At 38.1% G+C, this 14,076-nt stretch overlaps 2 protein-coding genes across 5 annotated transcripts in view; one reads left to right on the top strand and one right to left on the bottom strand.

The window, feature by feature from the left end:
- Positions 1-7,792, bottom strand: part of LOC115006445 (multiple epidermal growth factor-like domains protein 11) — a 125,202-nt gene extending 117,410 nt beyond the window's left edge. For 2 of the 4 annotated variants that reach the window (XM_029428702.1, XM_029428699.1), the window contains exon 1: positions 6,768-6,876. The gene's annotated coding sequence lies outside the window, so the exon portion shown is untranslated. Of the gene's footprint in view, positions 1-5,673; positions 5,854-6,767; positions 6,877-7,380 lie in introns of those variants that run through there. The other 2 variants (XM_029428700.1, XM_029428701.1) reach the window with 2 other exon arrangements.
- A 651-nt stretch (positions 7,793-8,443) lies between these two features.
- The window catches only part of dis3l (DIS3 like exosome 3'-5' exoribonuclease), a 21,290-nt gene continuing 15,657 nt past the window's right edge, over positions 8,444-14,076 (top strand). The window contains exons 1-4 of the mRNA XM_029462001.1: positions 8,444-8,696; positions 10,079-10,232; positions 11,243-11,371; positions 13,829-13,964. Of these exons, the coding sequence (XP_029317861.1) occupies positions 8,567-8,696; positions 10,079-10,232; positions 11,243-11,371; positions 13,829-13,964 (549 nt within the window). The 5' untranslated portion in view covers positions 8,444-8,566. The remainder of the gene's footprint in view (positions 8,697-10,078; positions 10,233-11,242; positions 11,372-13,828; positions 13,965-14,076) is intronic.

Raw genomic sequence — 14,076 nt, 5'->3', positions numbered from 1 at the left:
ATTTCAGGCTATTCGGTACCTGATCACTTGACTGTGCAGAGACGCTGTCGAGTCCCACTGAGGCGGCGTGACACAACTCGAATTCTAGTAAAGTAAAACTTTTTACAGGTGCCAGTTGAACCGGCGGTATAGTGTTTTTAAATGTGCGGTTTTTAGGATTGTAGACTTGTTCAATTAAATACCATCAAAATACTGGACCATTATGTCGAATCGTCTTTTGTGGAAAAGAGCAGGTCATTACTTTGCACGCGTCTGCCTGTATATTAAACCTACGTCCGCCTGCAAAGGACTTACAAGCCTCGTCATGCTGCAGTCCATATCTCATTAAAACCTGCATCATACCAACAGAACTGCGAACGACGCACACACAGAAGTGAAATTAAAGTTTGTGACTGTGGAGAGAACGGTTTCAACCCTATAGAAAAACCTCTTGTTAAGTAGTTCAACAGAAATTAATTACGTTTTTCTGCTTTGTTTTTAAGGTTCCCAGGTGTGCGTCAGTCTTTTTCTAGTCTAATGTTCAATCTACCTGTTTTGTATAACACATTGTGTTGCATTGTTTTTGTGTATAAAATGAGATATTAAAAATGTCATTGCTATTATCAAGAAAATCCACTTCAAAAGCACACAGTGCAGGTCTTCTCCGAAACAGGAGTGCTCCCTGTAAGCTACAGGGTACTTTGGTCACCGGTGAGAGAAAAATAGGACAAAAACAAAACCTCGCCCCCCCCCACTGACACCTTGCCTTATAAGAGCCTTAAAGCTAAACCTTTGTACCATCATGTTCCACTCAGCAAATCAGCATCTCTTCTGCAATACAAATGTCAACTGAGCATATGACTTAAGGAGGAGTGTATTATTTATTGAAATAATTAAACTTTAAGATGGACCGAGCTTCAGTTTCACCACACTATCACACAGAGATGATATATAAATGATCCCAATGAGTCCTTGTTACGCTGCGTAATCCACAAACATTTCATTTGAACTACTTTCTAACAAAGAAACCACGACATGTATTATGTTTTGGTGTAATTTCTATAAACCAATCATATACAACTGTGTGTCCCACTTCCAACCCCAATTGTGTTCAGAAAATTGATTTTGGCTGAACTTTGGAAAAACACAAAACCCTTCAAATCCGTACTAAACTGAATGATTCACAAACAGATTCATGTGTTTGCTGATCTCCCTTCCTGATCTTTGTAGGCACAACAAGTTGGTGGTATGATTAAAATAAATAAATAAAAATAAAGCAGAGTTGACAAAGCATCATTTGCACAGCCACAAGAAGTGAATTAAGTCAGTTAAATGTTTTAGGCATTTGAATATTTAACTGGAGAAACCATTAGTCGGTTAATCGATTAGTTGATTCATTTGAAACTATTTAGATAATTTTCCAAGATAAAATTCTTAACACATCTTAATTGTGAGGATTTGCGGCTTTGTCTCATGTCGTAGAAAACTAAATATCTTTGGGTTTTAGGGAGCTGGTCATTCAAACTAATTCAATTCAATTGGTTTTTTTTATTTTTTACGATTTTCTAGCATTTTCTCAGCCAAATAATTAATCAATTAATTTGGAAATTGATTGGTTGATTCGATCGATAATGAAAATGATCCATAGTGGCAGCCCTGGCCTACATTCAACCAATGCTGTTGTTTTCAGCTGAGGACAGCAAACACCACTGAAGTGCATTTGTCCAAACACGGAAGTGGTTTATTACATATTGACATAATTTGCACTGAAATGTTGTGTCTTCCAATTTAAATTAAGCGTCTTTGAGTTACAAGAAAAGCTATAGAAGTCGAATGTATTATTATTATTATTATTATTATTATTAAATGTTACTTTATAAAAAGGTTATAATGTTAAGTGATTTCAAATGGCTTTTATAATACATACAATATTTTCTCCCAGGCAATTGTTATCCTTATAGATAGACTCCATGTTTTCTTACTTTTAGACCAGTTGCCTGTTTGAACGTCAGTTTGACTCGTTCATGAGGATGTCTGACTGAAGGGAAAACTGTGTCGAGCTGCAACGAACGATGATTGATTCATCTGTAACTTATTTTCTCCATTATTCATTTGGTCTATAAAATGTCAGAAAATAGTGAAACGTGGCCATCACCATTTCCCAGAGCCCACATGTATCTGTAAATATATTCTGTCCCATCGACAGACAAAGACTTTCAATTTACTATTTTAGAAGACGAGCAAACCCATCAAATATTCACAATCGAGACGCTGGAACGAGGCTTTTTAAGCATTTTGCTGTAAGAAAACAAGCAATTAATCAACTGATTGTACCTTTTTATTCATCCATTACCCCATTAGACCTCTGAATTTGAAAGCTACTGTAAAACTCAAACTCACACAAACTTGCTGGAAGAAAACAACATGTGACCCTGAGTGAAGAAGCTGCCGCTCTCTCCCTGTGCAGCAACAACACGCACAAAGAAGCCCCTGGATATTTCGAATATAAAGTGTTACTCATCCATTTGCCCCGAGGAGAGCATTCACAATGTTTTGTAATGGTCAGCTCCATCACCCTCCCTCCTGTCCACTCCAAAGTACCCACCAGGCAGAACCACTTAAAAGTCTTTCATGTTGCTTTTTCATTCTTTTTTTTTTTCTCCTCCGCTCTGCCTTTGTTGCCGGATGAATAAGATGCTGAGAGCTGATGGGCTGCTGGCCTTAATGGTTTCTCCATTTTACCTCCACCTTATGAGCTATTTTCATGACTGATGTTTTGCCATTGCCTCATCCTGAGAATGGGAGAACGGTGCTCAAACTTCTTGATAAAGTCCCTCCATAATTCATAACTCCCATCGCACGCGCACACACACACACACACACACACACACACACACACACACACACACACCTTCTCTGCCGCTTACGCTCTGGAACGCCACAGCTAAATTTTCATCTAATTTGTTTTTCGTCATCTATGCACTCAGACGAGTAGTTGGGACAGAAGAACAAAATCCATAGAAACATCTTTTACAAACAAGAAACTGCCTAAAGATTACGATACATTTTGACATTGTCCTGTTCCCCATCGTATGTGCAGTAATGCAGTTCAGGCAAAACTTGCTATGTAAAGGCAGCTAGCCGCAGTCACTGGAACTCCAATACAACATGCCTTTGAGAAACAACAGCCGGTGTTCTCCCATTTATCAACACTGATTACGTGTATTGATCTGACATAACACGGAGGATTCCCAGTTGAAAGGGTTCAGCAGACTGGAAACACAGCGGCTGCTGCTGCCGCTGAGGATCGCGGTCTGTCCAGACTCAAATAAACAGATCGTTTCTGACTCTCACACGGGGCAATCCATCTGCCATCAGCTGTTAGAAGAGGTGATCTTTAATGCCAAATCCTTATTATCTTGTATCTGGTCATATTACAATTTCCTCATAATGGGTTTTGCATGAATTATCGGTTCACGTTTAGGAGATAATAGAAAGAAAAATGTGCAATATCTCTGTGACAAACACAAAATGTACAAATTAACTTCATTGGAAAAAAAATAAAAACATGAGACCCAGCCTCTTATACATTACAGCCGAGTTTTGAGTCTTCAATAAGACATTGTCATGTAAAATAGAATTTTCTTTGCGGCCAGAATCGTTCATCTTTTGCAAATGTTGCCTGACGTGCTCAAGGAAGCAATTTTTTTCCTCTAAAATGAGCATGAATATGAATAGCATGTTGGAATGAAATAGGAATGGAAATGGAAGTCTAGTTTAATGTGTTGCTAGACTGACAAATAGTACTTCCGGCCGTCGGAACGAACATCATTGAATGTCGGTGACAAAACGCTTCCACATGCTCCAAGAAAAAAGCCCAGAGGAACAGTGCAGCGCTTGCTCCAATATTCCTGCTGTATTCTGTATCACACCAGGTGTTTAATGGCTCTGTGGTTGGGGGGGCAGCGGACTGTTTGGTTGGTATGCATGGGAGGGCAGCTGGCCTGGAGGAACTATTTTCTGCTGGAGACACACTGCAATACGCTGCCCTCAACACCCGGTTATTCTTTAAACAGTGATTGGAAATATGTTTACCGTTAGATGGCTAAATCACAGAAGTGTGGAGGGAACAGTTATTAAGTTGTGGCCCACAGAGCATTTAAAGTGTTGTCTTTTCATGAGCTTGAGAATAAATTATCAATGAATGACTCCTACTGCTGCAGCCACAATTAGCTGGACTACTGAAGGCTTTCCTAACCATAATTAATTCATATTTAATTTTTTTTTCTCCAAAGAATGGCTGAACATTTTTATTTTTAGTCTTAATTTTCTCTAACAGCCTTTTGTCACATCGTAAAGAAATCACCTCTATTTTACTCTTTTATGGCTCATAATAAGAGCTTGGTAGCACTCCCTTTAAGTACCTTAAACATGACGATGCAGAAATCTAAGAGAAAACTTGAGTCAAAATATGGTTTTCTCATTTAATGCTTAAAACCAGCATGAAATGTGCATGTTGGCATTTTACATCGTGGCTTTTTAATCATTGATTATTAGAAACATAGAATCCTTTTCAACTAAAACACAGCTATATTCACCTGGATGACAACAGGGATCATGCATATATTAAATATTACTCTTCTTCCAATCAAGCACTGCTTCAGCTTACTTCAAGTACAAGACATGAGCTCCAGTGATCCTGAGACCCTAACATCCACCTCCACCCCAGCAGCCACACAAACAGCATCATCTTCAAAAGTGAAACTAATCTAATTAAAGTAAGAGCTCGAGAGTCATCAAAAAGCTGCATTGCTATTTTTGCGAGGGCACATTTGTGACAAACGTCTCGGTGACATATTGCACAGCACATTCTCCAACTACAGCAGCTCAGAGGGCTGCTTGAGGAGAGACCACAACACAGAAACTGAAAAGCACTTCACTCAAGCACTTGCCAAGTCTCTCTCTTTCTCTCTGCATTGGTTTACTTCAGTCTGCCTGTTGGCTTTGAGCTGCACATGCTCAGGTCATTGAACACAAATATTCAATCTATTTTAATGGCGCACAGATTCAGTAAAGATTAATATCCAACCAAGGATTTTCTATTTACTCCAACCAGTACCTTTTTTATTTATTTTTTAAAGTAAGATATAAAACTCTACAACTATAAAAGGATAGCGATGGATGAGCCCTTCCGTGTCTGAGCTTGTTATAGAGCAGCTCAAATTCAGCAGCTAGTTGGCTAGTGTAAACCGAATTATAGATCAAAATGGAAAGAGATAGAAAGCTCAACGGGGAAGGGATTACCAGTTAGCATGTTAGTTGGAGACCCTTCATTAACTAGTCATCTTTCAGACCCCAATAAACCTTGCATAACTAGCTGCGTAGGATGTGGAAGAAATCATTTAAAAAGGCACCAACTGTAGGGCAGGACTGAAATCTTCAAATGGTTTGCTTATAAATATACAAAGACTTGAGTTTTAGAAGCTGGACTGCACATTGCACACTTTTAAATCAAGGTACGGTTTTCTAGTTTCCAGGACCTTAAAAGGACAACTTGAATCTGCAGAATTCACATATTAACAAATCAGAGATTTTGTTGGCAAGAAATTTCCAAAAGGCGACACCACAGTGGTAAAATAAATCCTTGATATTTTCTTTAAAAAGCCTATAAAACGAACAAAAAGTGCACACTACCTGTATGTATGAGTAATCAGCAACACTTCAGTCTTGTAGGCCAGCTGTTGGCTTACATGTGCGTTGCTCAAGATCGCCATCTAGTGCTGACAGTGTGTAAAGTCCGCCTGCTGTGAAGCCTCAGGGGAATCAATGGAAATACTACAACAGCAATGATCATCCTGACCCATCTAATTATCATCAAAACCATAGACAGAGTCTAGACCAACAACGTAGAGTCCAGACATAGACACAACTGTGTCTATGCACACCATCGGTTTTCAGTTCTCATCATCCACAGTAGCTCACTGCAGTGTTTAGTTCAGGTAGCAGCTCCATTCTTCCGTCCTACCAGCTACTTGATTACAGCTAATTGCATTCAGCCGTCGGCCAAGGTCGACTATACCGATTAGATCACCGGAATTAAACTCAGAAGAGGTCTGGGACAGGAGAAATGCACAATAAAGTGAAGAGATGGAGAACTGCAGTAAATAAGAATAAACAAGTCAAGAAAGCATAGTTTCCTAAAGAATATATGACACAAAGTGTTCTAGGTAAATCCTCAAACCGGCAGTAACAACAGTGATCATGTAAATACATAATAGTAGGCCAATTAAAACTGAAAAAGAATATGTCAAATTAATATAAGGTCATTATTAACAAATAATAGCAATCATGTTTACCTTTCTTGAGTTTGACTAATTAAAAATGTTGCCAATTTTGCACACAATTTAATCAATTATGTATCTGGATTTTCCAGATATGCAGCTTATTTATAACTAAATTAAATAAATAAAAAGGTATAAATATCACACATCACACTACAAGGTTTTTTCCGTATGCTGCAAGTATTGTAATTACAACTTCAGCAGGATATTCTACAATAGAGCTACTAATGTAACAACAGAGCAATACGCGTTAACAATAATTCAGGAATGCATATTATATTTTAATAGCCCACATGAGTGCGATGATGTGATTATATACTCAATACAACCAAACCACACACTTTGTTTGTGTCAGATTATTATAATGCAATGTATAACTGGTCATCTGTATGTAAAATAAGTCATTAAAAACACGAAAGGGTCAACAATAACGGCTTTAGAGCTTACCTGCAGGAAGGATGCGTCCTAAATAAAGTTCATTCTGGTGGACTATATGTATATAAATGTGTTATTAAAAAGGAGCGTCCTGAGAGATGACGTGGAAGATTTATTTTAATTTTAAGTTGATTCTCTATAAGAAGTCTATCTAGAAGCATGAGTAAAGTCCTCCGCATCCGTGTCGGTGTACAGTAGTTGCCAACTTGAGCTCAGTCTCTCCTCTCTGCTGGTGCTCTGCTGCAGCTTCTCTCCACAGCGCGGCCAAAGAGCAGCGGAGGCAGCGAGAGGAGTAACCCCACCTCACCGCCGCTTTCGCTTGTGGAAAAAAACCACCGAGGCTTTGCGGTTTTTGATTGATGTCAAATAATGATTTAAGTGTCACTTCAGTATCGACAACAAAATTAAAAACTACTCATATAAATGTCATGCTTGATTTTTTTATGATAACATTGTAAACCATTAACGTAAAATAAAAAAATAAAAACTAACCCATTTGTTTTGACAGTGATGGAACTAGTTGTTTTTATACTTTTATCTGATTATTGTATTACTCATGTTAAAGACATACATACTTTGTCCACTGCATTTAGCTTATTGTCATGGCTAGCATAAAAGTACTTACACATCCAGCAGAGCAGCATGGCCGTCACTTTCTTTTCGGTCACCTGTTGAGTTGAAGTCCAATATTCACCTGTGTTTCGTCCCTTGTTTGAAAAAAACTCCTCCTGAGAGAGAAACTCAGTTTGGTTTATTAGCTAGGTTTCTTCATCAGTTTGTCCTTTCTCCACCGTTTTGTATTCAGGGGATAGCATACAGTTAGCGTGTAGCCTATTAGCTGTTGTGTTCACAGTTTTAAATGAAGCACCGTCGTGTTGAAGTTTGTTGGTCAAATGTAATGTTACTAGCTGAAAGTTTGGGAACCAAAATATGCAGCTGCTGCTGGTGCATACACTGAGCACCCCCCGCACTACATCGGTTTACAACAGCCTGATATCGACCTTTTTTCTCCTGAAATATCATTGATATTCATTCAAGATGGCAGAGGTTATGTCCACTAAATAAATTTGAGTTTGAGAGACTTAATTTCCTGCATTTGAGATGGTCTTATCACACTGTAAAAGTCCTACATTTTAAAATGTTACCTAAGTAAAAGTATGAACTGTAAGTATTATCAGGAAAATGTACCTAATGTATTAAAAGTTAAAAATATTTAAAGAAAACTGAGCTACACTTAATAATTTAAAATAGATTTAAATAATCAAAAGAAAACAAAGCACCTCTCTACATTTGTGAAGCCGGAACCATACATTTTTGTAATACATAAAAATATTAATAATAATTGTTCTGTCACAAACACACATTTTAATTAAACATACACAACATATTTCTACAGCTACAAAAACGTGTTACACATGCAAATGATGTCTGAGTGCAAAAAGACTTCTCCATCCACACTTTCACAAACTTGAATTTGTGAGAATTCCCATTTCTGCTGTTTGTCATGAACTTTTCTTAAAGAAAAGGTGATTTACAACTGCAGGCTATGAAATAACTTGTGAACCTCATTCCACAAGCTCAAAATATTAATGACCCTTATTTAATACTACGCTAATAAATCCTGTACGTCCAACAGCACCTGAACGCAGCAAGAGAAGGAGCCACTTTTGCGTCATGACGTCAGCGGGGTTGCCCTACGCACTTCCCTGAAGTTCGGTGTGAGTGTTTACAAGTGTCGCTTCCCGCGTTGTGATAAAAACAGCTGATTAAGAGGAGCAGGGCTACACAAGCCTCGTGCCTGAGATCAGAGGATGATTAAGACGGAGAAGATCCTGCATCTGAAGAGCTGCCGGGGCCGGAAGGTCCGTGTGGTGCGGGAACATTATCTGAGACAGCAGGTTCCCTGTTACAGCTCTCTGTGTCAGGCGGACTGTGGCAACGGTAGGTCAGCTCAAAACAAAGGCACAACACAGCCTTGTATTTACTTTCACAATGAACCACCGACCAAATACACACTGTAGCTCATATTACCGATAAGAGCGCGACAATACACCAGACAGTGGCTTTATTTCACTAATCCAAAGATTAAGATACTATATCTTTATTGATCCCGAGCGGATAAATGTGGTTGTTGCCGCAGTATATGGACAAGATAAGTAGTATAGAAAGTAACAGCTATGTAGAATAGGAAGTACATAAACTAAAATAAGAATATATTAAAAATAGAAACGATAAAAGAGCATTTGGAGACAAATGTTATGGTGAAGTGAGAGTGGTGTGATTAATAGAAGCAGAGGCAAGAAGTCTGTAAACGATATGAATAAGTAATGGTACTCAGTGTTTGTCTGTATTAACATAATATAATGTAGTGCAAGTGTTAATGTAACAAATTCACATGCTATTGTTTTTTATGGTGCATTATGATATAGTATGGGATATGAGACATAATTCAACGTATAGTAGTATAGTAGGGGATCGACCTATATGGTTTTTGTCTTAGCCCAGAAATATACCAATTATTAGTTTAGGCCAATAACCAATATTCGTAAACAATAGGCTATTATTTAGTGTCAAAATGCACATCAACACAAAATACAACTCAAAACTTAGTTTAAATGCTTTTAATAAAGCAAATGTTTTATTAGAGAACTTTTACTGCACTTTTAGACCTTTTCTTTAGTACATCCATCCAGAAAGAGAGAGGGGGGAGGGGGCCTCGTCACAGCCAAAGTACTGTATTATTTATATATTGGTTTGTTATATCGGCAATCAGATAAAAAAACAATTACATTGAAATGCTGCCGATAATTGTCCGGGACTGATAATTGGTTGATTCTTATAGTATACCATATTATATAGTATAGTACAACAATATAATATATATATCTTTGGCTTACCGACTGAAAAAACAAGACATTTAAAGACTTCACCTTGGACTTTGAGAAACTGGGATCGACACTTTTGACTATTTTCTGACATTTTATAGACCAAACGATAAATTGAGAAAATAATCTATAGATAATAAAAATCAATGTATCTGTTAGTTTCAGCCATAAAACATGCAACAACAGAAATACTGAACTGTTAAATGCAGGAGCCTTTGTTTTGTAATGAAGTAGTTTGCGCTTACCTCCTTTGATAAATGTTGACACTTAAACAGTGGAGTGTTTAGTAATAAACAAAAAAGGTTGTTTCTAGGTGTCTGCATCAGTGTTACAATACAAACGTGGGCATCTGGACTTATGTTGGTGTTGAAGTGAATCAGTATTTCAATCAAAAGGAGCATGGATATGATCAGTTGTCCCTGCTCACTTCCCAACCAGATGGCAAGGTGTTGCCAGGAGATTTGACCCACTATGTGTTTCCTGATGTCGGAGTGGTGGTGGACTACCTGGAGATCCTGGAGATCAGAGAGCTGCAGGGCATCGTCTTCACGCAGACCGCCTGCCAGGGTGTGCAGCACAGCAAAGGACGCAGGTACACTCACACCAACGAACAGAACACAGCCTGATTTATATCAAAGCTCTGCTGCTGACCAGGCTGAATGAGATCCGGCCCGTGACTTGAAATACGTCTCCCACACAAACACACGGAAGCGCTTTTGACAAACGTGATGAAGGCTGTAAATAAAGAGTCCCACATGACCTCTGGGTTTCTTATTTGATTCCTGCTTAGCCCGCCATTTTACAATGTTGCATCATTAATATGATGATGCTTCACCTTTGTTAACGGTAGGTAGACACAGCTGGTAGAGCATATTCTGATGCCATACTGTGTCAGTAATTGCAGTTTTCCATTCACTCAACCCATGTGTGTGTGTGTGTGTGTGTGTGTGTGTGTGTGTGTGTGTGTGTGTGTGTGTGTGTGTGTGTGTGTGTGTGTGTGTGTGTGTGTGTGTGTGTGTGTGTGTGTGTGTTGTGTGTGTGTGTGTGTGTGTGTGTGTGTGTGATGACCTTTGAGTTTCTTTGCATCTTTGCTTTTAGTCTATACTGTATATCAGAAGATACTGCATCATTCTTGTACTAATTGTTATGTTTTTGCTGTGAAGCACTTTGGGCTGCAATTCTTGTATGAAAGGTTCTATATAAATAAAGCTTATTATTATTATCATTTTATCTTGTGTATTAAAATAGATTATCTACCCGACAATGTTTTGGCCAGGCTGTTTTTAACACTATGGTTTTTGTATAGATTGAACAAATGAGAATGAAGTGTTAATAAGTGAGGGTTAGAGGTGCTGGTACTGTGGGCAGGTGTTGTTACCTGTGGATGCTTCACTCTGTCTCCAGTCTTTGTGCGAAGTGAAGCTACCCAGCAGTAGCTTCATATTTATTGTACAGATAATCTTCTCATCTAACGTTTGGCAATAGAAGTGAGTAAGTGGATTTCCAAAGATGTTGAACTTTTCCTTTAATCTACTGTATTTATTGTTTCCGTTATCTCTATGATTTGGACCTAAGAGTGTCTGTGCCGTTGTGTCTGTGCAGGCAACACAACCGTCTGCGGAACCTGCTCAAAGACCCTCGACACGACTGTGTGCTGTTTGCCAATGAATTTCAAGAGTATTCCTACTGTCCACGAGAGAAGGGGGAGAGCCAGGAGAAGTGGCAAACCAGGTCAGTGCCTATTACCTTCCCAACATCACAAGTACTATAAGGTGCAATTAGAAGCCGCAGGTCGGGTTGTAGCTGGGAGTAGCCGGTCATGTAGTTACACGACTTCACAGAGAGAAGAAGCTACTCAGAGGAAGAACGTGGTGTGTAGTAGGGATCAAGTACTTCTTTACAATTTATTAAAGGAATACTTATTTATTCCTAGAACTATTTATTTAAGTTAAATGTTGGTTATGAAACTAGATAATAAGAGAAAGTTCTGTGGCATTAATCTTTTGTGCGTATTTGTTCCTGTTTTACAAACGGTTGAACCTGAGCCGGGCCATACAGCGATGATATCAATCCTACCACATCCGCACAGCGTTAATACGATACAGTTCAATTACAATATGTTTGTTTTTAACGCTCTGGTATCGGATCAGTACTCGGTACCAGTTGTCGGTGTCAGGAAGGAAAAAATGGTTTTGGAACAGCTGTAGTTTCTTTAGCTCCAATTTGTGTCCTTTTAATTTTGTTGTCCAATCTGATACTTTACTTAAATGTTGATCAAATACGTGTCCGACACATTTAAATAACAGCTGTGCACCCATTTTGGCATTATTTTACACAGGCTACTTGATCCAAATACTGAAGGTCCTGTTTCGGGTTGCAGCAGATATAAATGTATTACTAAGTTTGTTCTTAAGGTCTTAGTAACTACTAACTAGTTTCAAACCAGTGACTTAATCAGGTTACACCATTAAAACTTAAGAAATGTCTCAGCCAGTAAGGACTTGTGTAAATCTGTTGCTGGGAAACATCTACTGTGTTGTCCTATCAAGAGCAATGAAACATTAATAAATGAATTAAATGTAGGTTTGACTTTGTCTGCATACATGGATACATCTGTGTTGAAGTATTGATATACTTTAGAATGAGAGGGAAATATATTGTTATAATAATCTAACTGTTACTTACTCGTTTCTTAACTTGAGGTTAACTACAGTGTTGCTGAACTTTGTGAGAACTGTGGGCGATTGTCATTCTAACATAGTTGTGATGTATCTGTTCCTCTGGGTCCTTCAGCAGATTTGAGATAAAAGTTTAAAAATGCAGTTAACTAATGTATAAACCCTGAATTTACTTTAACTTTAGTTCAACTTATGCAACAGGCTGGTGATGCAGAACCATATGGCACTTCGGGCCCCCCTACCAGCGAAGCTGTCAATCAAACCTTTAAAGAGGCTTCTCTCTTCAGGGCTGAAGGGGGATTCTCACTTTTTCAAAAGATGTTTTCCCCCTATTTTGGTGGGAAACAGGTTTTATAAGGAAGAAAGTATGAGCACTTGAGACTTTATTATAGACTTTGATACTTGTGCTTCCATAACAACACCAGTGGAAACATCCAAAATACACATTTAGGTGTTTATTTTACTAACTTTGTCTATTTGCGTCTGAAGATTTCTCCTAAATTCACCAAAGGTTAGCATTAGATAATAATAATAATAATAATAATATATAAAAATTACCTTGTAGTACAAACAAATATTGTCTTAATGTAAGTAATCAACTTGGAAAGTCTATTAATATCTATTAGTTAATTATTTTACCCTGTAGTGTTTTGCAATATGTATAACTCTCCAGTTTCATTTCTATCTGTATTCTGAAGGACTTTACTGAGGGGTTTATTCAAATATTATTCATAGCTTGATTTAAAGAACATTATTCCTAAGGACAAAAGGTGAAAATAGTTTTTTTTAATGGCTGTTTCCAGTATTTTCTGATTTATGGAGTGATACAAAGAGATATCTAAAAGCCCCTCTGTAAAATCATTTGACTCTAATATGTCAACAAAATGAAACAAGAAAATAGAACCTGATGTTATCCAGTGTTCACATTTCTGTTCTGAGAAAAGTCTGCAAATTAGCACATATTTAATAAGATAATGCCTCATTTACATATTTACAATTTCAGAAAACTTGTAATACACAAAATAAGTTTCTTAATGTAAGTCATCAGCTGGGGAGGTTTTATGGTGATATCTATTAGTTTAAAATGTTTTCCCATATTCACCTGTCGTGTCTCCCCTTAAGTTTATCAGCAGTACAACACACCTCTTGCAGATTTAAGCACATCAACCACAACATGGAATATTTCTTATGATTTTCTTTATGAAAATGGGATGAAAGAGAAAATGACACTGTAGAAGTACTGTTTACCATCACGATGTTGTTGTGATACAGACCATGTCATGTTGCTGTGGCTCTTGGCGATGTGGTCCAATAGTGTTTTATATTAGGTTGTTACTTTTAAAGACAGAAGGCTGGAGGTTCACTCTCTCATGAAAAGAGTTTACTAAACAAGACATGAAACAGAGCTGTAAATGATGTCTGTATTCTTCATGATGTTTCCACTTGCAGGTAGTGATCATTTATATGCTAGAGTAACTGTGTGTGTGTGTGTGTGTGTGTGTGTGTGTAGGTGTGTGTACTCTGCAGCAGTATGGTACTTCCACCACCTGGCAGGTATGATGGATGTAGTGATGATCACAGAGGACCAGGATGCCGTGGCTCAGTACAGCAGCCTCAACTCTGGAGTGTACGTCATCTCCGTCCAGGTACATGACACACCAGCACATTAGCCATTAGCATTCCCACCACGTGAGGCTAACCTCTGTCGGTACAGTACCTAACGTCCAGAAGAGTTTGCACAGTGAGACATTTTGTTGT

This window comes from Cottoperca gobio, chromosome 3, assembly GCF_900634415.1.
Source record: "Cottoperca gobio chromosome 3, fCotGob3.1, whole genome shotgun sequence".
Classification (NCBI taxonomy): domain Eukaryota; kingdom Metazoa; phylum Chordata; class Actinopteri; order Perciformes; family Bovichtidae; genus Cottoperca; species Cottoperca gobio.
This window is presented reverse-complemented; position numbering and strand designations above follow the sequence as displayed.